This window comes from Sphaeramia orbicularis, unplaced genomic scaffold, assembly GCF_902148855.1.
Source record: "Sphaeramia orbicularis unplaced genomic scaffold, fSphaOr1.1, whole genome shotgun sequence".
Lineage (NCBI taxonomy): Eukaryota > Metazoa > Chordata > Actinopteri > Kurtiformes > Apogonidae > Sphaeramia > Sphaeramia orbicularis.
This window is the reverse complement of record NW_021941442.1, coordinates 10,767-35,000: the sequence shown is the minus strand read 5'-3', so window position 1 is coordinate 35,000 and position 24,234 is coordinate 10,767. Positions and strand designations below refer to the sequence as shown.

The 24,234-nt window shown below is 41.2% G+C and overlaps 2 protein-coding genes across 2 annotated transcripts; both read left to right on the top strand.

The window, feature by feature from the left end:
- The first annotated feature begins 2,651 nt into the window (after window positions 1-2,651).
- Window positions 2,652-4,635, top strand: LOC115415757 (ankyrin repeat domain-containing protein 9-like). The gene has a single exon (XM_030129396.1). The coding sequence runs from the start codon at window positions 3,283-3,285 to the stop codon at window positions 4,165-4,167; it is 885 nt and encodes a 294-aa protein (XP_029985256.1). The 5' UTR covers window positions 2,652-3,282; the 3' UTR covers window positions 4,168-4,635.
- Window positions 4,636-15,251: 10,616 nt separating this feature from the next.
- On the top strand, window positions 15,252-19,925 carry LOC115415747 (G-protein coupled receptor family C group 6 member A-like). The gene is made up of 3 exons (XM_030129389.1): window positions 15,252-15,449; window positions 19,122-19,413; window positions 19,770-19,925. Exons 1-3 carry the CDS (start codon window positions 15,256-15,258, stop codon window positions 19,923-19,925), a joined length of 642 nt encoding a protein of 213 aa, XP_029985249.1. The 5' UTR covers window positions 15,252-15,255.
- The last annotated feature ends 4,309 nt before the right edge of the window (window positions 19,926-24,234 follow it).

Sequence of the window (24,234 nt, the reverse complement as noted above, 5' to 3'; positions counted from 1 at the left end):
GAACCCACTGTGTATGACGGACCACCAGACCCAGACCCTGTCAGGTCCGGTCCAAGCTCCTGACCTGTACCCACTGTGGAAACTTCTGGAGGAACATGGATGGTCCAAGCCATGGAGCAGGTCTAAGCTCCTGGACCTTCTGGACCCTCTGGACCCTCTTGATCTTCTGGACCTTCTGGACCCTCTGGATCTTCTGGACCCTCTGGACCTCCTGGACCTTCTGACTGTCCCACCACAGATGGACAGATGCAGACTGTCCCAGTGACCCCCAAACTGAGAGGATGGAACCAGCAGGTACCAGGATGGAACCAGCAGGTACCAGGAGGAGGCCACAGCAGGAATGCAGCTGCAGATGGCTGTAAATATGACACCAACTCATGACTAAGTTCTGTGCAGAAGTGGGTGTTCACTTCAACGCTGCAGAGACAGCGGGTCAGCTTCAAAGCACTACTGAGCATGCACTGTTGAAGACTCTGTCCTGTGCTATCTGTTTTCTTTTTTCTGTGCTATCTTTTTTTTTCTGTGCTATCTTTTTTTTCTGTGCTATCTTTTTTTTCTGTGCTATCTGTTTTGTTTTGTTTTTTTCTGTGCTATCTGGTTTTTTTTTTGTCCTGTGCTGTTTTTTTTTTTTTTTTTTGTCCTGTGCTATCTGTTTTTCTTCTGTGCTATCTGCTTTGTCTTGTTTTTTTTCCTATGCAATTTTTTTTTTTTTTTTTTTTTTTTGTCCTGTGCTGTTTTTTGTTTTTTTTTTTCCCTGTGCTATGCCTGTTGCTCTGTCGCTGTTGCGCTAATGATGCCTTCATGGACACTCGGATTTTTGTTTGGAGTTTTATTTGCGCACTTTATTGATGATTATTTTTTTTGATACATGGGTTAAAGTGTTAATAGTCAATCCATTAATTTAATAAGTAAGAATACAGAGTTAAAATTAAGTTCTAAACTAAATGTTTAATTTGATTTCATTAAATGGTTAAAATGGTAATTTAATTTCCTATTAATTCATGTGGTAAAAAAAAAAAAAAACTAATCCTAAAATTTGCATAAATGAAGCTATTGGTAAATAATCTTGGGTTTAGTAAAGTTGTTCCACTGTGAAATACTTATCAGTTTTTCCCAGTCTGTACTAAAACTTAAATGTGAATGTGTGTATATTACTTAAACTGGTTTGTTTTGTTTGTTTTTTTTCAAGGTTTTCACCTATGACAAATGTATAAACCTTTTCAAGCTATCCTGAAAACTAAAATAAAGTTGATAAAAGGAAAAACAGGCCTGATGATTTTGAGTGGAATCCAGTTCAATACTTCACTGTTTTTCAAATGTGGGAGAACTGCACAAAAGCTGAAAACACTGGACAATCGAAGCCACCCACAGGTGTCAATGTGACAGTAGTGGCTTCTCCATCTGCACAAAACTTGACCCATATTTACTAAATATGGTAAAAACAGAAGTGTGTAATGTTGTTTTTTCCATTAAATCACAAACACTATGATTTGTTTATTATTGTGAGATGACGCGAGAAGTCGTTCAATGAACATGGAGACAAATGTAAATATGGTGTTTATTGACAGATATATTCCTTATTCTTCTATATTCTCCCTCAGTCGGCTACTGAATGATGTGGTTTCCTGCTGTGTCCACACATAACAGACATGTTTGGGTTCAACTCTTCTACTTCTCTTGGTGTAATGTCTGTCAACATCTGTTTTTTAAATTCACCTGACTCTAATTGTGGAACAAGGTCTTTCTGTTGCAGTTTTGTGTCATATACTATTTGTGCTTCGCCCCAAAAACCACCTCTTGCCGGCGCAAAAACTTTTAATCAAAAAATGAGAGTTTTGGCAAAATTGTCATTTTTCCATTAGAAAAAAATTTACGTGCAAGTTATAATTGTACAATTTGAGGATCAATGGAAAAGGGACTAATGATCATTTGTGTCTATGTGTTCAGTCCTGTGATGTACTGGTCACATGTCCAGGGTGAACCCGCCTTCACCCATAACTAGCTGGGCTAGGCTACTATAATAATAATAATAATAATAATAATAATAATAATAATATAATCTCCCTTACCCTAAGGACAGCAATCCAACCCCAGTAGACTGAATGTTTTAATAGATCAGTAGTCACTCAAAGACGTCATGACCATTTGTTAGCGTTAGCAAAACAAGTTGAAACCCCACATTTTTACGTTATAGCGGACGGAGGTGGGGGGGGTGTTGTTTTCGCCCTCAGGTTTCCCCGCCCGCAGCTGTGACATCATTACCGACTGTATCAATACCCACTACCGACCTTACCCCCAGGGACACACCCCCTTACCACCTTACCCCCAGGGACACACCCCCTTACCACCTTACCCCCAGGGACACACCCCCTTACCACCCTACCCCTAGGGACACACCCCCTCTAGGACCCTAACACTTAAATTGCTACTAACACCCCCACAGACCCCTCCCCCTGCAGGTTTATAAGTCCTCCCCCGCCCCAGTTATTAGAACTGATAAGAAACAAACGTTTTCAAAAGAGCAAAACCAGTCCAGTAGCACCCAGAAGAACTACCAAGAAGAACCCAAACCTGGACACATGAGAAACCTACAAAACAGAGACTGAGATCAAAAGAAAAAATGACAGACTATTCTAATAAAGTCATAATATTTAGGCCAAAGTCACAGTATTTCAACAATAAACTAATGAGCACAGACATGAGGTCATTTACAAAAACATGTCAAACACCAGAATATCTCAGTTTATTGATCAAATACAGAACCACTTTACTGGAACTGTTGCGTTTGTGGCACCTCGGAATTTTGATAACCCTCCTAATCTTGTCCCTTTTTACTTCAATCTCTAATAATCTCGGAGCCTCATTTTGTACCTTAGTGTTTCTGTTCATTCCCACATTCCACTGACTGTGGACCAGATGACTGAATTAATTTATGTCCCTTTGAAAATAAGACTTCTCTTTGTCAATAAAGTTTCCAGATCTCCCGGACGTTGTTCCAGTGAGCGCATGCGCACTCCATGCTCCGTATTGCGGAGGGCACTGCCGCAGCTGTCAGAGGATCGGGTTCGGGTCCAGGAATGTGAGTCCGTGCCTTTTACTGCGGACTGGACCCTGATGATCCGGGTCTGTGGGGTTAACGGAGCCCATGTGTCAGATCAAGTCCCCAGTCTGAGCCCGGAGACATGAAGGACCCCGGACCCGCCTGAGGACACGGGCAGGGTTCGGACTGGTTTATTTCGGTCGGACTCGGTTCGGTTGGACTGGTTCCTTTGGGTCGGGGCCATGGCCTCGGTCACCGTCGGCTCGTCGGACCGGAGCCTCCACAAACACCGCCGCTGCTTCTCTCTGCTCTTCTACCGGGCCGTGCGGGACCTCAAGCCGGTTTGGATGCTGGAGGACATGCGAACGATGGAGACTTTTTACACGGAGGAGGAGGACGGCCACCGGACCTACACCCCCTCGGAGGCTCTGCTGTACGCTATCGTCCACGACCACCAGGCGTACGCCCGGTACCTGCTCCGCCGGTACACCGGCCAGGCGCTGTCCAAGCCCGCGGAGCGCTTCTGCTGCTGCCCGGCCTCCGCTCCGCACCTGGCCATGGCCGTCCGCTATGACCGCCGCTATATCCTCGGCCTCATCCTGCAGGAGCTGCACCGGACACCCGGCGGACCCTCCGGGACCCACGGCGGCGGCTGTTTCCACCCGGACGACGGCAGAAGCCCGTTACATCTGGCCTGCGAGCTCGTGCGGCCCGAGGCCGTTATTATGCTGCTGGGGAACGGCGCGTGCCCGCAGGCGCGGGACCGGGACGGACTGACCCCCTTGGATGTGATCCTGCAGAAGCTCCGGGACTGCGAGGACGTGAAGGGCGGGGCCAGGAGGCGGTGCCTGGACCACATGCTCTTGTTCATGCCCAAGGTCCACTTCCACATGAAGGCGGATCTGGACTCGGAACCGGACCGCTGGACCAGGGTCCTGGGCGAAGACACGTTCAAGTACCTGCTAGGCAGGAGTCCGGCCCCGCTGGTCCTCACCGCCATGCAGACGGTCCTGCAGCAGCTGAGCCCCGCCTCCTTCACGGACAGCCTGCACGAGCTGCCCATTCCGCCCTCCCTCAAACCGGAGGGCCTGCCCGGGGGCGCGCGCGAGACCGACAGGACGGTGTAGCTCCGTCACGTCACGGCTCCACTTCAACCTGTTAGGGTTAACCCTAACCCTAGTGTTAACTCGAGAGTTAACCCTAACCCTAGTGTTAACCCTAACCAAACTGTGTGTGTGTGTGTGTGTGTGTGTGTGTGTGTGTGTGTGTGTGTGTGTGTGTGTGAGATGTGGTAACACTTCCTTATCAGGCTGCACAGCTGAGGTATGGAGGAAGACAGTTAGGGTTAACATGGGTTAGGGTTAACATGGAGGTTAGAAGAATGTTATGTGGACTCTGGTTGAACCCTACCTGCCTTCATTTGCATGTGTTCAGGACTTTCTACCTGCAGAAATCCATGGTGGGTTCTGCTGAAGCCAGATTCAAATCCAATGGATCAGATAGAACCGATCAGATAGAACCGATCACAGATGGTCCAATGCACTTTACAAAGTTTTGACCCATTTTTTTAATGCTTTGAATGATTAGGGTTTTTTTTATTCACCTATGATAAGAGAGTCTAAATAATACTCCAATTCAATGTATTTACTGGAAAAACAACAACTATGTAAAGGTGTTCTGGGTTAGGGTTAGGGTTAGGGTTAGTCCAGGCCTGTACAGAGAAATATGCAAAAGTCCAAATGTGAATGTGTGACTGTACACTGACTTTACCCATTTAGATTCACATTTATACATATATTTACAGATGTTTGGTTATGGGGTACATCCCATAACTGACAGCCTTCTAGTGCCAGAGGGTTCCAAAGGGTTGGTCATTTTAGAACATCACACCAACAGCATCGGGACATTTGAAGGTCCAGTCTGGACATTTTAGAGCAGGGGGTCACCAATCCTGGTCCTCGAGGGCCGGAATCCTGCATGTTTTAGATGTTTCCCTCTTCCAGCACACCTGATTCAAATGATAAGCCTATCATCAAGCTCTGCAGAAGCCTGAGAATGACCGTCAGGTGTGCTGGAAGAGGGAAACATCTAAAACATGCAGGATACCGGCCCTCAAGGACCAGGATTGGTGACCCCTGTTTTAGAGGAAGAGGAAAGATCAGATTATTAGAGAAATGGAATGGAATCATAATTATTTTTTTTACTCATGTATAAATAACTGAAAATAATCCTGTTTTTGTTCCTTAGATTGAGCCATTTTAGGGACAGTTGGAGTGGGGCTTAGGGTTAGGGTCAGAATGTACCTTATAGGGTTAGAGTTAGTGGCTCCTGAAGGGTTAGGGTTAAAGTTAGTGGCCCCTGTAGGATTAGGGTTAGTGGCCCCTGTAGGATTAGGGTTAGGGTTAGTGGCCCCTGTAGGATTAGGGTTAGTGGCCCCTGTAGGATCAGGGTTAGGGGCTCCTGTAGGATTAGGGTTAGGGGCCCCTGTAGGATTAGGGTTAGGGTTAGTGGCCCCTGTAGGATTAGGGTTAGGGTTAGTGGCCCCTGTAGGATTAGGGGCCCCTGTAGGATTAGGCTTAGGGTTAGTGGCCCCTGTAGGATTAGGGTTAGTGGCCCCTGTAGGATTAGGGTTAGGGTTAGTGGCCCCTGTAGGATTAGGGTTAGGGGCCCCTGTAGGATTAGGGTTAGGGTTAGTGGCCCCTGTAGGATTAGGGTTAGGGGCCCCTGTAGGATTAGGGTTAGTGGCCCCTGTAGGATTAGGGTTAGTGGCCCCTGTAGGGTTTGGGGCCCCTGTAGGGTTAGGGATAGGGTTAGCCTGTAGATGTGTGACTAGATAACACTGAAGGATGGTCTGATAGTTTTATTCCTATGAAATGTGCCCACAGTTCCAACCCTAACCCTAACCCTGCCCCCAGAGTGATTCTGGGATTATTACATGAATGACACATGTTATGGATTGAACCCTTGGATCTAGATGTTGTTTGAAGTTATTTTGCAAAATAATAATAATAATAATAATAATAGTAATAATAATAATAATAATAATAATAATAATAATAATAATAATAATAATCTGAATAACAGCCATTCCATGGAACTTTGAACACATGTAGAGTTTGTGCAGCCTCACTCAAAAGTGTATCCCATAATACTCCTGCTCCGTATGCATCATATCAGAGGTACTGTAGACCTACAAAACTGACTGTGTTACTGCTGCTTTCTATTTATTGGTTATATTTAATGTTGAAGACTGTGATCTTATAGATCCTTTAATGACCACTGGATCACTTCAAACATCTGTGGACTGATTATTTTTCAAATAAATGAAAATCTATTTTATCATCTTTTGACTGAGTTTTTGTTCCTATTTCACTGAAAACATTTTTTTGCAGATCCCAAAATAACCTTGGAAAGCTCTTTAAAAATAAAATCAAAGTAGCCTCAGTAACCCCTGGTGTGCTGAAGTGCAGCGTAAATTGTAGGGGCTACCCTAACCCTAACCCTAAACCTGTGGGATCCCGTAAACATCTGAATGTTTAGACTCTGAGGTTCGCTGGAACTGTCTGACAGCTCCAAGCATGGCCCTGGGGTGGAACCGACCTCCAGTGGGTGAGGATGGCCCTTCAGTGGGTGAGGACAGCCTTAGGGTTAGGGTAAGGGTTAGGACCCACTCACTGTTGGGTTAGGACCTACTCACTATTGGGTTAGGGTTAGGACCTACTCACTGTTGGGTTGGGGTTAGGACCCACTCACTGTTGGGTTAGGGTTAGGACCCACTCACTGTTGGGTTAGGACCTACTCACTATTGGGTTAGGGTTAGGACCTACTCACTGTTGGGTTGGGGTTAGGACCCACTCACTGTTGGGTTAGGGTTAGGACCCACTCACTGTTGGGTTAGGACCTACTCACTGTTGGGTTAGGACCCACTCACTGTTGGGTTAGGGTTAGGACCTACTCACTGTTGGGTTAGGGTTAGGACCCACTCACTGTTGGGTTAGGACCTACTCACTATCGGGTTAGGGTTAGGACCTACTCACTGTTGGGTTGGGGTTAGGACCCACTCACTGTTGGGTTAGGGTTAGGACCCACTCACTGTTGGGTTAGGACCCACTCACTGTTGGGTTAGGGTTAGGACCCACTCACTGTTGGGTTAGGACCTACTCACTATTGGGTTAGGGTTAGGACCTACTCACTGTTGGGTTGGGGTTAGGACCCACTCACTGTTGGGTTAGGGTTAGGACCCACTCACTGTTGGGTTAGGACCTACTCACTGTTGGGTTAGGGTTAGGACCCACTCACTGTTGGGTTAGGACCTACTCACTGTTGGGTTAGGGTTAGGACCCACTCACTGTTGGGTTAGGACCTACTCAATGTTGGGTTAGGGTTAGGACCCACTCACTGTTGGTCGTGTCATATGCTTGTTTCTGATTGTTATGTGTTGTGTGTTTGCCTGCCTAATTGTCTGTGTTGCAGAGCTGTGCTGATGGGCTGATTGTGTCCACCTGTTGGGGAACAAGGGCTGGGCCTATATGAAGGGCTCAGTCCCACCTGCTCTCTGCCTTCTTCACGTTTTCCGCAGATCACATAGCTTTTGCTGTTTTTTTGTTTTTTCTTGTTCTTCTTTTTATTAATAAATCACTTTTTTTTTGCATTCATTCTGGTTTGCGTCCTCCTTTATGTTGTGTCTCTGAGCCGGTCATAACATAATGGGGGCTCGTCCAATTGAAGTGGGTCAGTGTATTTTTTTACCCCTAGACCGTTGTTTTTCCATGTTTTTGGTGGTTCATGTATGTGTCACAACATGAGGTAAGGGGTTTTTTTTGTATGAGTTTACCTGGTTAAGTCAGCCAGCAGGTGTTGGTGTTACCTTCACCACTTTGTTTTTGAGTGGTAACCCTGGGGTGGCCCCTGGCGTGCCCAGGAAAGCCGACAAAGATAGTTAGGTAAGATAGGGTAAAAGTCAAAGGCAGAGAGGAAACCAGGTAAGCTCTCGAGAAGGTTCATTAGGAATGCCAATTTCTGATTCAGTGATAGCATGTGGTGTCATGTACTGACCTGGGTTTGCACTCACACCATGTGTTGTGAGTTAGAGGACTTTGTTTTGTGTGCCGTAGTTTAAAGGCTAGGCTGTAGTTGTGTTCCTCTGGAACACTTGTAACCCTGGTGCTCATGCATTTTTGTGTGAGTGGTGTTTTTTTTTTTTTTTTTTGTAGTCGCATGGTTTGTGGGACTACATTTTGTGTAATCTACTTTCTTCCTGTGGGGAGGGGTAGAGTTTAGGGCTTGAGTTGTATTGACTCATGTAGGGTGGCAGTTGTCATACTATTTCCATACTGTGTGCAGGGAATAGTTATGGAGTTATCAGCCTAGTGTGTGTTTTGTTTTTTGTAAGTTTTTGATTGCTTACTTCTGGCTATGTGTAGGTCTATAGTGATATTAACTGCACTTTGTTTCATAACGCTAGTTCTGTGTGGAAGTGTTCTGTGGAGTTGTGCTAGTTTGTTTCCAGTTTGAGGTTAATTGCACTTTGTGTTGTGGCACTTATCTGTGTGGTAGTGTTGCATTGTGTTGTACTGGTTTGACACTTGTGGTTTATTAAATTTCTTAGGTTTCACAGTACTACTTTTTGCCTTAGCAGATTCATTCCCATTAATTCTGATTTCAGTATGGATGTTGATCTGAAAAACTTTTGTGAAGCGCCTACTAGAGGGCAGCTGTTTCAATGTACTAAAGCACAGTTAATGTCCATCGCAAAGCATTATTGCATTGCAGCTGCATCAACTTCTTCTAAAGAAGAACTTGGATCAAGAATAATTACAGCACTAGTGGAACAGGGAGTACTTCTGAGTGAGTCTGAGGATTCAGATTTAAGTCAATCTGTTCAGGGATCTGACAGTAAGTCAGATGATGTACTGTTAGCACAGGATGTTCATGCTGTGCGTTTACATGAATTGGACTTACAGTTAAAAATTAAAGTTAGAGCTTGAGGCAAAAGCTAGAGAAGAGGACAGGAAGTTTGAAATCGAGAGGTTACGTTTGATACATGAAGAGAAAATGAGGGAATTAGAACTGAGCTGGCCTGCAGTCTACAGGTTCTCCTTCTCCATGGTTTGATGTTGGATGTAACATAAGTTTAGTTTCTCCTTTCTCAGAGAAAGAAGTGGAAAAATACTTTTCACATTTTGAGTGTGCAGCCACCACATTTGGCTGGCCTGAAAATGTCTGGACCCTGTTGCTGCAGTGTGTTTTAACGGATAAAGCACAGGAAGTTTATTCTTCATTAACACTCACCCAAAGTACTGATTACCAAGTTCTTAAAGCAGCCATATTGCGGGCCTACGAGCTGGTTCCAGAGGCTTACAGGCAGCGTTTTAGAAGATGTCAAAAGGCTGAGAAGCAGACTTTTGTTGAGTTTGCCAGAGAAAAAGAAATCTTGTTTAATAGGTAGTGCACATCTCAGAGTTGAAACTAAAGAGCAACTTTATGACTTAATACTCTTGGAGGAATTTAAAAATTGTGTTCCTGAGGCTGTTGCAACTTATTTGAGGGAGCAGTGAGTGTCCACGGTTGGGGCTGCTGCTGTGCTTGCTGACGAGTATGTCTTGGCTCACAGGGTCAATTTTAATGATAAATCTTGTGAGACTAGGAACTGTGTTTTTCCTCATTTTAAAGCTGTGTGGTCTGCTGGTGAGCTGAGGAAAAAGTGAAGAAGGCAGAGAGCAGGTGGGACTGAGCCCTTCATATAGGCCCAGCCGTTGTTCCCTAACAGGTGGACACAATCAGCCCATCAGCACAGCTCTGCAACACAGACAATTAGGCAGGCAAACACACAACACTGATTCTGATTCTAGACTCTTTACTATGATCAAACAACTGTCACTGAGAAGACAAACCTCCTTTTTCCAATGCAGGGGTAAAAAATTAACTAAGGGAAAATATAAATAACTAACCCTAACCCATCTACACACAAACACTCCCGCTAGTCTCCAGGATTTAAAAAAAAAAGAGAAACTCATAAACAAAAAACATCTTTCTTAACCGACTAGTGACTCTGAACCCAGATCCAGATGTTTGTACCTCTTACCTTAAATCCATTTGGATCCTAACCCTCCACTTGGAGCAAAGCCCATGAAATTCCTCCTATTGTGTCAGATTGCGGGAGTGAAACCAAGCATTCAGTGGAATTTATTATTTTATTACTCCTTCAGCAGAGAAACATCTGAGTCACATAAAGGACACTTCTGATTTTATTTCTAAAATAAAGAACTTACAGATCCAAATGCCATCCTCTTCAGCACAGACATAGACAGCTTATATACAAATATAGATATTAAAGAGGGCATTCAAAGAGTGAAGGAGTGCTTCTTTAAATATCCTGAATCGAAAAGACCTTATAAAGAACTCCTACAATTTTTAGAAATAAATCTCACCAGGACTGATTCTGAATTCACTGGGGAATTTTATTTACAGATCAAGGGAACAGCAATGGGTAAAAAAATTCACTCCAGCCTCTGCACACATTTTCATGGCCATTTGGGAAGATACTGCATCAGAGAAATGCAATCAAAAACCAGTACACGACTTTAGAGAACTGGATGACATCTGGGGGGTTTAGCAACATTCAGAGGAGGAATTCAAACAATTTTTCAACATCCCAAACACACAATCCTTCTACAGTATAACTCTCAAATACACTTTGGATTTTAATTCAATTTCTTGGATACAACCACCTTTGAAGGAAAAAACTTCAGAAACACAAAAGAATTAGACATAAAAGTGTATTTCAAAGACACAAACATACTTTATTACATAAAACGAGTTTTCATCCTCAATATGCCTTTGCAGGATTAATAAAGTTTCAACTACTCAGATTCCATAGGATCTGTACTCAGGAGGAGGATTTCATGTCAGCTACCAGAGTGTTATTTATTGCAGTGTCCACTAGAGGGTATTGCAGGTCCTTTGTGTCCAGTACAGGGTACTGTAGGTCCTTTGTGTCCAGTACAGGGTACTGTAGGTCCTTTGTGTCCAGTACAGGGTACTGCAGGTCCTTTGTGTCCACTAGAGGGTACTGCAGGTCCTTTGTGTCCAGTACAGGGTACTGCAGGTCCTTTGTGTCCACTAGAGGGTACTGCAGGTCCTTTGTGTCCAGTACAGGGTACTGCAGGTCCTTTGTGTCCACTAGAGGGTACTGCAGGTCCTTTGTGTCCAGTACAGGGTACTGTAGGTCCTTTGTGTCCAGTACAGGGTACTGCAGGTCCTTTGTGTCCACTAGAGGGTACTGCAGGTCCTTTGTGTCCAGTACAGGGTACTGCAGGTCCTTTGTGTCCAGTACAGGGTACTGTAGGTCCTTTGTGTCCAGTACAGGGAACTGCAGGTCCTTTCTTTCCACTAGAGGGTACTGCAGGTCCTTTGTGTCCAGTACAGAGTACTGCAGGTCCTTTGTGTCCACTAGAGGGTACTGCAGGTCCTTTGTGTCCAGTACAGGGTACTGTAGGTCCTTTGTGTCCAGTACAGGGTACTGCAGGTCCTTTGTGTCCACTAGAGGGTACTGCAGGTCCTTTGTGTCCAGTACAGGGTACTGTAGGTCCTTTGTGTCCACTAGAGGGTACTGCAGGTCCTTTGTGTCCAGTACAGAGTACTGCAGGTCCTTTGTGTCCACTAGAGGGTACTGCAGGTCCTTTGTGTCCAGTACAGGGTACTGTAGGTCCTTTGTGTCCAGTACAGGGTACTGCAGGTCCTTTGTGTCCACTAGAGGGTACTGCAGGTCCTTTGTGTCCAGTACAGGGTACTGCAGGTCCTTTGTGTCCACTAGAGGGTACTGCAGGTCCTTTGTGTCCAGTACAGGGTACTGCAGGTCCTTTGTGTCCACTAGAGGGTACTGCAGGTCCTTTGTGTCCAGTACAGGGTGCTGTCACTCTTCCTCAGACTGTTCTTCAGGACCCTCCTCCTGGTCAAACCCATACACGTTGAATCCTTACTACCATTTGTTATTAGAGACTGACCTTCTGCTGTCGTATTATCCAAAAATGGGCACTCCCTGAATCACTCCCTTACACAGGAACACCAACCCAATAATGACATCAGGTGGATTTCAGCATACAGAAAAAAAACAAAAACTGAAGACACATATTACTCAAAGCTAGGATCAGAGACCATATTTTTCTACATAATTTTTATTTTGAAACCCTAACTGGAATTTTTTCATCTGAATCGTTTGTTTAGGATATTGGCACAGAAACAAAAATCTAAAGTTTCAAGAATAATTTCAAAACAAAAAACTTAACCAAAAAAAAAAAAAAAAGGCACCTGCCAAACACACAGTCCCAACAATAGTTATCCTGGTCCTGGTTCTGGTCCTGGTCTGCAGTTGTCCCTCTCTCTCTCCCTGGACTATGCGGTCTCTGGTCACCAGAGCCTGTGGTGTTGTGGCGTTCCTCCAGGTTTGGGACCAGCCCATCCATAGGTCTGGCTGTATGACTGGAGCTCAGACCGGCCTCCTCCATACCCAGGTCCAACCCACAGATGTTATTCAGGTGATAGACGTGGCATGATGCGGTTCACTGGACTAACAATGGAGGGCTTTTTTGGGCCTTTATAGGCCTTCTAAACCAATCCTCAAATCGTGCACATACCCACTGAGTATTGCTCAGTGTGTATTTGGTCCACTTTAGCAAACAGACCAACCCATGTGCAATGAACCATGGCAACATGACAACTCATATAATAACAGATATATTACAGGTATAATAACAGACTAAATAAGAGTGGTGGAGGAGTAGCTTTATATATTCATAAATCTTTAGACTTCAGGGTTTTGGTTGACATTACAACTGTAATTGATAATCTGCTTGAATGTTTAACAATTGAAGTGCACATGGAGAAATACAAGAATATTATTGTTAGCTGCATTTATAGAGCACCGGGCTCAAGCATTAGTACATTCAGTGAGTGGATGGAATCAGTATTCTCAAAAATAAGCAATAAAACTATTTTTATATGTGGTGATTTTAATATTGATATGTTAAATCCCAACAAACAGAAAACTACAGATGAATTTATTAATACAATATATAGTATGAGCCTATTTCCAAAAATCACCAGACCCAGCAGAATTCCATCCCACCGTGCCACTCTCATTGATAATATTTTCACCAATGACATTGATAATAATACAATAAGTGGACTTTTAATTAATGACATCAGTGACCATTTGCCAGTGTTCACAGTCTATGACATCAAATGTAGAAATAAGTTAAACAAATTGGAAAGGTATGGAATAAGGGGGATTGTGCTGGACTGGGTAAAATGTTGTTTAAGTGGCAGACGGCAGTTTGTGAAATTGGGTGACTGTGATTCATCATGTTTGGACATTGCTTGTGGGGTCCCCCAGGGGTCAGTATTGGTTCCTAAATTTTTTCTTCTGTATATAAATGAAATATGTAAAATTTCTAAGGTATTGAACTTCATGTTATTTGCTGATGATACAAATATTTTCTGCTCTGGGGATAACTTACAAAAATTATAGGAGGAAGTTAGTACAGAAATGAACAAAGTAAAAATGTGGTTCGACAGAAACAGGTTGTCATTAAATCTTAGCAAGACAAAAATAATGATATTTGGTAATTGCAGAAATAATTCACAGGTAACAATAAAAACAGACGGAATTGAAATAGAGAGAGTTCATGAAATAAAATTTCTGGGGGTAACCACTGACGACAGAATCAGTTGGAAAGCCCATATCAAACATGTACAAACCAAAGTCTCCAGAAGCATTGCAATAATAAAAAAAGCAAAGAAGGTTTTGGATCACAAGTCACTTCACACTCTGTACTGTTCCCTCGTTTCACCATATTTACAGTACTGTGTTGAGATCTGGGGCAACAACTACAAGAGCTCACTACAGCCACTAACTATTATTCAAAAAAGAGCAAAGAGGATCATTCATAATGTTGGCTACCAGGAACACACAAACTCATTATTCTTACAGTCAAAATTACTCAAGTTCACAGACATCGTGGACCATCAAACAGCTCAAATAATGCACAAAGCTAAAAATAATCTTTTACCAACAAATATACAGAAATTATCCAGTATTCATGAGGGGGGTTATGATTTAAGGGGGAAAATTAACTTCAAAATTCCCTTAATATGCACAACTAGGAAGGGTTTTTGTGTTTCAGTCAGAGGGGTGAGACTGTGGAACAGATTTAATATAGAGTTAAAGCAATGTCCAAGCAGGAAAGGATTTAAAAAGAGGTACAAAGACACAATTTTTCAGACATACAGGGAGGAGGGAAGGCTTGGGGATCACTGGGTGTGATAAAGATGTACAAGTATGTGGTAAGTGTGTGAAAATGTATGTATAGGTGTGTATGTATATATGTAGGTGTATATGTGTGTATAGATCTGTGTATGAATATGTATTTACGTATATGTGTTATTGTATCATGTGTTTATGTAAATCATATTATATTTGTTCATAATAATATGAAGCCAGAAACCTAATTATTTACTAGTAAGTATTGGTCATATTATGGCATAGTGTATAGATCTGATTAGACTAGGAAGGTTATTATTGTTATTAATTATATAAGGAGAAGGGGTGGAGTTTATGAGTTGTACTTCTTCTCACTCCTTTTTGAATATGTATTATGTCTTATGTTTAAGTGTTTTGTTTATTTATTTTCCTCTGTTTGACATTCATGTTTGAAATCAATCAATCAATCAAAACTCATCATGATCTGAACGACCCCAGCACTAAGGCATCAATAAATCCACAATGAATAATAACAACCCCCTACAAGTAGAAATATGCAGACATTTAGACCTCAAACTTTCTATTGACTGTCAGTATATGTGAGATGTGTAGTCCAGTAGAACCACTCCACTGTCATATTCATCCTTTCAAACATGTTTCACTCATAACCACAAACACATTTAATCCAAATGATGAACTCAAACTTATATATGAATGAGGGATCAATCAACCCCACACTAAGGACACAGAGCAGAAAGTGAAACTACACTTTTTTATCTAATCCAAAATCAATCAAAGAAATTCTTTGCTTCTTTAGAATTTCCCACAGGATGAACTGACATAACTTTCATTCCACTTTTATGCAGGTTCCTGGTGAGAAGCCGAGCTCCTCCCACAGCAGAGGTGATTTAAAGCCAGATACCGGATCCATCTGACAGACAGACAGACAGACAGAATGCAGCTGGCTCATCTGTGCATCCTCCTCCAGACTCTGGCAGTCATGACGGCCAACATCGCACCGTTGGTCCGAGGCTGCGACTGTGGTGCCCATTCACCAGGTGATGTCATCATAGGGATGATGTTCCCGAGTCATCATAAAGTAACCGCCTTGGATGAACGGAACCAACCAGAAAGCTACCAATGTTCAGAGTAAGTACCAAAAAGGCCTGAATTAGAATCAGTAAGTGGAAGTTTATTACATACTGTAAGTCAGGGGCTTAAAGGTGGGCTAGGTGGGTTTTCCTTCAGCTTTTTTTTTTTTTTTTTTTTTTTTTACTATATTCCTTAAAATCACATTCAAACCCTGATTACAACCAATTAATTAAATGCTCTAACACAACAATAAAAAAAAATGTAGTCACCTGTGGAATGGATGGGACTGAAAAAACACCATCCAATCATTTTGAGCGCCCACTTGAAATGACTGAACCAACTGTCATTTGTCCCTCCCCCCTCTGTTCGTACACCTCTTCATGCTAGAATCGTACGTTCTCAGAGGTTTGGAGCAACTGCTACAGGAAACGAAGACAGAGCCACAGCGTGGCCATATTAGCTGAAGTAGTTGTATTAGCTATATTAGCTATATTAGTTATATTTGTCGTATTAGTTATATTAGCTATATTAGCTATATTAGCTATATTAGTTATATTTGTCTTATTAGCTATATTAGTTATATTTGTCTTATTAGTTATATTAGTCATATTAGCTATATTAACTATATTAGTTATTTGTCATATTGGTTATATTAGTCATATTAAATATAGTAGCTATATCAGTTATACTTGTCATATTAGTTATATTAGTTATATTTGTCATATTAGTTATATTAGTAATATTAGCTATATTAGTTGTACTTGTCATATTAGTCATATTAGCTATATTAGTTATATTTGTCATATTAGTTATATTAACTATATTTGTCATATTAGTTATATTAGTTATATTTGTCTTCTTAGTTATATTAGCTATATTAGTCACATTAGCTATATTAGCTAAATTAGTTATATTAGTCATATTTGTTATATTAACATATTAGTTGTATCTGTCATATTATTTATATTAGCTGTATTAGTTATACTAGCTATATTAGTTATATTTGTCATATTAGTTATATTAGTTATAAATGCCATATTAGACATATTAGTTATATTTGTCATATTAGTCATATTAGTTATATTTGTAATATTAGTCATATTAGTTACATTAATTATATTTGTCATATTACTTATATTAGTTATATTTGTCATATTAGTCATAGTAGTTATATTAGTCATATTAGTTATATTAATTATATTTGTCATATTAGTCATAGTAGTTATATTAGTCATATTAGTTATATTAATTATATGTCATATTAGTCATATTAGTTATGTTTGTCATATTAGTTACATTAGTTATATTTGTCATTTTAAATATATTAGTTATAAATGTCATATTACTCATGTTAGTTATATTAGTTAAATTTGTCATATTAGGTTTAGGTTTAGGTTAGTTTATTTCAGACACAGACATAATACAAAACATGAAACAAAAATAAAAATAATAAATAATACACAAATAAAAAAAATAAAACAATAGAAAAATAATAATAATAATGATAAACAATACACAAAAAATCTAATAATAGAGAAAAAAGAAACAACTGTTGTGCCTGTAAGGGAGTAGGAAGAAGCCACTGCTTATCCAGTCCTACCCCTTAATTCCAGTCCTCAGACTGTTAGTGCTTAATCACTTGATAATACAACATAAGATTGTGATTATCTACAAACACTTCTACATACACTTATACAGTCACATACACATATACATACACACATACAGTCACATACACATCTACATACACACATACAGTCACATACAGACATACATACAGACATACAGTCACATACAGACCATACATACCCATATACAGTCAATACACACCAGCTTATGTCTACCGCTGTACACACACGTCTGCACCCCCATGTTTATATACACACACACACACCATACAATAGAACAACCTGACAATCCAATTAATGATCACACCCTTCCTTGAGCCAGATATTGTGAACATAACATTTCTTTGTACTTTTTTTTTTTTTTTTTTGAATTTTTGAATATTTGGACACTACTTGAGGTCTGTCCCCAACCCATTCCAAAGCCTGACCCCACACACTGACACACACAAACTTTTCCTGGATGTCCTGACTGCTGGGACTTTGAAATTCCCACATCCCCTCAGGTTATAGCCCCCCTCTCTATGGGCAAATAGTTTTTGTATGTTGGCTGGTAGTTGATTTTTATTGGCTTTATATAGAAGTTGAGCTGTGTAAAAATTTACCAAATCATAGACTTTTAATAGTTTTGACTGCAAGAATAATAAATGAGTATGATCCAAATAGCCAACTTTATGTAAGACTCTGACTGCATGTTTTTGTAATATGAAGAGAGGGTATAGAGTAGTTTTATAGTTATTGCCCCATAATTCTATGCAGTAGGTTAGGTATGGCAGGACCAGACAACAATACAATATATAGAGTGCCTTATAATGCAGGACGTGTTTAGCTTTGTTAATGATGGAAATGCTTTTGGATAATTTTGTTTGGATGAATCTGATGTGTGATTTCCAGCTTAATTTATTGTCAATAATTATACCTAAAAATGTGTGTTCTGACACTATTTCTAACGGAACGCTATCTATGCATATGCGTAATTCTGAGTTTTGTTTGTTTTTTTATATTGCCAAACAACAATGCCTTAGTCTTGTTTAGTGATAATTTATTCATGTCCATCCATAATTTTATTTTGGTTAATTCATTATTTATCATATCCACCAGTTTATTATAATTATCATTAGAATAGAATATATTGGTATCATCTGCAAATAATATTAATTTTAAAGCTTTAGATACATTGAATATATCATTTATATATAAAATAAACAATTTGGGCCCCAATATTGAACCCTGAGGGACCCCACAAGCAATGTCCAGATATCCAGATGTATGCTCACCCATCCTCACATACTGCTATATTAGTTAAATTTGTCATATTAGTTTTAATAGTTATATTTGTCATATTAGTCATATTACTTATATTTCTCATATTAGTTATATTTGTCATATTAGTTTTATTAGTTATATTTGCCATATTAGTTATATTAGTTATATTTGCCATATGAGTTATGTTAGGATGGAAAGTACACCAGCTGGTCTGTCACGAACAAAAATCAGTAGTAAATTAATATTAGTCACATAGGTGTGTGTGTGTGTGTGTGTGTGGGGGGGGGGGGTCTGAAGAATGGGGTTTGGACTTTAGAACTGAGTATTTTCAAAGTGTAGCTGCTTGAACTGTTTTTCTAAGATCTCGTAGCCCACCTTTCAAACCTCTTTATGAATGTTTTCACTTTAAGGGGAACATTGCAAAAAAAAAAACCCAAAAAAACTGTTAGCGCTGTCTCTCATCTCCCATATATTATATTACTTTTATTAAACCAATAGATAAAAGTAAATTAAAAGTAATTAAGAAAAATGTAAAAATAAATACATCAAAAAGTAAATTAAGCACCAAGGTACTGATCATACTGTTGTTTGTCCATGTGACTGATTTCACGATGAGACACTGTCAAATCAACAAAGATTCACTATAAGGTCAAACGAGCAAATGTTCTGTCAATGTTTTTGACATGGCCATAGTATTTAAGGCCAAACACTGTCTTTTCAGCCAAAATATGATTTACACACACACACACATACACACACACACACACACACACACATATATATGTTTGTACTTCATCTACTGTTGAGAAGGTAATGTCTGTTGACATTGTGTTTTCAGTTTTTATTTGGTGTCCTTCATGAGATCCCTGGCAACAATTCATGCCATAGAGGAAGTGAATGCAGCTGGTGTCCTTCCAGGGCTGCGTCTCGGATATGTCATGTGTGACACATGCTGTCATGCTAGCAAAGCCTTACAGAACGTGGGGCGCATGCTAGCGGTCAACGGCTCTGTCAATGTGCAGTGCGACTACACTGACTTCAGACCCAAAGTAAAGATTGTTTTAGGAGCTCGGTACTCGGAGGTGTCCATCGCTGTTGCCAAACTGCTGAGTGTTTACATGATTCCATTAGTAAGTATCAAACACCTATTGAAGGCAGCCTGACGGTCTTTGTTTCATACCTGGTCTACACATTTAATTATGAGCAATTTGTTGAGGAAAGTCAAGACAGAGGGGTGTTTGATGGGTCAAACACCTCTGTTTGCATAAACGGAAGTGTATATTGTACAGATCAGCAGAGTTATGAGACAGTTCAAATGATTCAGTTCAGTAATTACAAGAAAAGTGACTCAATCCTTTGATTCTAAAGCAGTTACTGTAATGTCTATGACATTGTTTATCCTTAAATGTAACCATATCCTCCATTCACTGCTCTGTTTGTTTGGTGTATTTATTTTATTAGTATATGTACTTGTACTTCTTTTCAGATGAGCAGCACATCATCTTCCCAGTTTCTGAGTGATAAGCAGCGCTACCCGGTGTTCCTGCGAACTATTCCCAGTGACAAACATCAGACTAAAGCTCTGGCCAAACTGATGGCTCACTTTTCCTGGAACTGGGTGGGGGTCGTGTACCGGGGATGACGACTACGGTAAAGCAGGTTCCGCAGTTTTTGTAAGGGATGCAGAGGCCACGGCGTGTGCCTGGCTTACCAGGAAGTGTTGCCCTATTACTTTGACCATGAACACAGCATGCTACATGTCAGGCAGGTTGCTGAGAAAATTCGGAATTCCACTGCCCAAGTGGTACTAGTCATGGTCAGGGCAGAGTTGGTGGATCTCCTCTTTAAGGAAATGATTCGGACCAACACATCAAAGACCTGGATTGCCAGTGACAGCTGGTCAATAAATTGGTCCATAGCCGTATGGATGGAATAAACAGGGTTGGGGAATTTTGGGCTTCAGTTTTGTTTCAGGCCACAGTGAATCATTTGATAACTACCTGAAGAACCTTAGAGCCACCCCAGGTGGATACAACCGCTTCATTGAAGAATACAAGAACCTGAGATTCAACTGCACCCCAGAGTGTTTCTCAAGCAAACCTCCATCCTATTGTCCCTCCCTGATGTCCTGAAAATCAAATCCGACCAGGCATGCAGTTTCAGTGATCCTCAAAAGCAAAATGATGACTATCTAGTAAAGGCTCTGGACACCAGTGAAGCCTTCCTTGAAAGAGTCGCAGTGTGGGCGACTGCTAATGCTCTTAAAAACCTACTCAAATGCAACAGTTCTTCATGCTCTGGAGAAAAAGAACTTCCCTCCATGGAAGGTGAGAGTGGAGCTCAGTTTGCTTTTGGAATTTGTTTATGTTTTACAGTTATTTAGTAAATATCAATGTTGCATTTCCAACTTTATTTTTAAAAGAAAATTCAATGTCCAGCTCTGTCCTTTGTCTTTTTTCTGTTTCAGCTCCTTGAAGAACTGAAGAAAGTCAAGTTTGAGTATGAGAAGCAAAGTTTCTTCTTTGACGAAAGTGGTGATTTTGTCAACGGGTAGATATGCTAATGTGACAAAGGATGGAGAGCACAGGAAAATTGAAAAGAAGGGACGATACTATGCTCTTGATGAACAAATTGAACTTGATGTAAGTTACCTGGCATTCAACAACCAATTTTACGGTAAAATTACCGTCACACACTTCACACACAAGATAACATACATGTAAAAGAGTGTTTGAACCCGTTGTACATGATCAAATATGGAATGGACCATGGAAAACCAAACTGACAGGGAACATGACAATGAAAAGTCAAAGATCCTGCAAGTTCGAACCCAGAGGGCTAGGTGTAGAACGTCTAACCCTGAAGTAGAACATACTGATGCGCATTTGATCTCATATGGCCTTAATGGTCAGTATAAGTGAAGAACACATTTAGTCAAACCGACATGAACTCCCTGGTTTCCCTCGAACAGGTCCCTGAGTTCCAGATGCTCAGAGCGCTGTTGGCCCTGGCACGAGCAAGAAGATAGTGAACGTGTCCTGCTGTTACAGCTGCATCAACTGCACCGAGGGCTTTTACTCTGATGACTGGGGTACGTCCTGTTTGACATTCACTACCTCCAAAACTGACAGAATGGGATGGCACTGGGACACTTAATATAAATTTAATATCTAAAGATGAATGAAAAGGGTCCAGATCACAAAGTTATTAATATGTGTTTCAAAACAGGTCACTAAACTAAAAAAAAGAAGAGCAAAAGCAATGATGATGCACACCCAATGGATTCATCATCTGAAGGAACATTTGATTCACTGGGTCTCAGTCCTGTGTCCGTGGACCCCCTTTAGAGGACCATAAACTTCCAGTCCCCGTTTAGAGGACCATAAAAACCTCAGTTCCCTTTAGGACCATAACCTCCATTGTACCAGTGTTCAATTTCTAATGTTTTGACAAAACATCAATATTGTATCAATACTTTTTTTTTTTTTCTTGAATAATTTGTTTTTCAAATTCAAAGCAACTTAGATTTTGTTTGAATAATATAATAAACTCACCCAGACTGCTCTGAGACAATATTTGTCCAAATAAAATAGTAAATGTCCAATTCTGTCCAACTCTGCCAGTCCAGCTCTTTTTTTTTTCGTCCGACAAACACATGTTGGTTTCACAGATGAACATGTGACCAGTATCAGCCTGTTTCCATTGGACATGTGAGGAAAGAAAAGTCCAAACTGGTTCAAAACACAAACCAGTGTGTCCTCCATGTGTCTTTTCCAGTTCAGTCCTTGTCCATTGTCCAAACCTAAACTCTTTTCTAGTCTAGAGACAGATCACCATGGTAACAACGGTTTGGTGTCCGTCCAAAAAATGGGTCCAGGGTGAATCCAACCATCAAACATTAGTTCCAGCTGATACATGTTCCAACCCGAAGAACACAAAAACACCCAGGACTGATCCATGACCCCCCTGGGATGACTCCCCCCCCCCCAGGGCCCCACCCCCCCAGTTTGACCAACCCTGATTGATCATTTAAAGTTCAAGTCTTCTGTGGCAGTAGTCCGTTCTTCTTCAGCTCTAGACTCCAGGATCCAATCCTTTTTAGAATAGTGATGGGAATCCCATTCTTTTCAGTAACTCCATAATTTCAGTCATTCATCTGTTGGGAATCGATTCCAAATCAGTTCATTTGATTAACCAATTTTTTTAAAATAGATCTTGCCAGTGCCGGTCATGAACCTACAGTGCTTCAAAGCATTTGCTTGTACGTGAGCGTCACACTGCACTTCCACCTCCGACTTAATGAGGGATTCCAACTAGTGTACGTGATAATAGACAAAAATAAATAAATAAATAAATAAATAAATAAATAGACAATAATATTAATGAGGGATTCCAACAAGTATATGTGATAACAGGCAAAAAAAAGATAATAGACAAGAATATTAGTAAAGTGCTGCTGAATCGAATCTGTTGTGTTTGCAAATCAATTCAACTTGTTCATTTTAATGAATCAGTTCTTTTGAATGATTCATTGGTGAATAGCCCATCACTATTTTAGAACATCTGCCCCCCCATCACTATTTTAGAACATCTGCCCCCCCCCCCACACACACACACGTTCTAGTAAAGTGAGGCAGTGGACACTCCGCTAACCATGTGACAGTCACAGACATAAATGGGCGGGGCTCTGGGAGGTCTGTAGTCTGAGTGACAGTCACAGACATAAATGGGTGGGGCTCTGGGAGATCTGTAGTCTGAGTGACAGTCACAGACATAAATGGGCGGGGCTCTGGCAGGTCTGTAGTCTGAGTGTGGTTCATTTTCATAATCTGTCCATTTCCCTTTTGCTGAACAGACCTTCATGACTGTAAAAAGTGTCCTGCTGGAACTGGATCTCTCAAAGGGTCAAAAGGATGCGTACCCCTGCAGGAGTCCTACATGCGCTGGGTTAACGCTCACCCTATTGCCATGATGGCAGCCACAGCGTTGGGCGTGTTGCTCTTGGTCGGTACCTTCATAATATTCTTGGTGTACAGAAAGTCTCCGCCCATGAGAAGAGCTGAGGTCACATTGTCCTGTGTGATGATGGCCGGTCTGTCCGTCAGTTTTTCAAGTGTGGTTTGCTTCATGGGGAAGCCGAACATCCATCTGTGCCGGGCTCGTCAAGTACTCTACGCCATGGGCTTCACCCTGTGTGTTTCCTGCATTCTTGTTAAGCTTATCGCACTTTTCTGGTTTTCATTCCTTTTGGACCGTTAATAAAAAGAGGACTGTACAAACTGTACAAACCAGCTCCCATTGTTATCATCTTCACCAGTGTCCAAGGACTCATTTGTCTCTTCTGGATGATCTTCGACTCTCCTGACACTGAAACCAGACATCCACCTCAGAGTTTGAAGACAGTGTTCCAGTGCAGTGAAGGCCAAACCTATATAGGTTTTGGCATTATGTTGGCCTATATAGCTTTGCTGGCATTGAGTGGCTTCCTGTTGGCGTTTAAAAGCAGGAAGGTTCCTCAGGAGTTCAGTGAAACAGGCTACATCATTTTTAGCATGCTCATGTACCTGTTTGTATGGGTGTGCTTCGTCCCAGTCTATATTACCAACAAAGAAGAGAGCACAGCTGTCCAGGCTTCAGCCATTTTAGTTTCAAACTACGGGGTCATCTTCTGCCATTTCCTACCAAAGTGTTATGATGCACTTTGGGGCTCAGACACCGATGTCCTGGAGAGGGTTTTGAACAGGCTCAGAGGGATTGGAACTCCAAATTCTGAACAAGAGACAAACAGTGATATTCCAACAGTAGATGGAGTGTCAGAAAATGAAAGAGTTCCAGCTGTTGTGAAGGATATGGAGGCATGTCATCAGCCTGGTCCCTCTGACACCAACAAAGAACAAGAAAAGGATGCACTTCTCTGTAAAGTATCCGTCTCCAGGAGTGTGTCCGTCCGT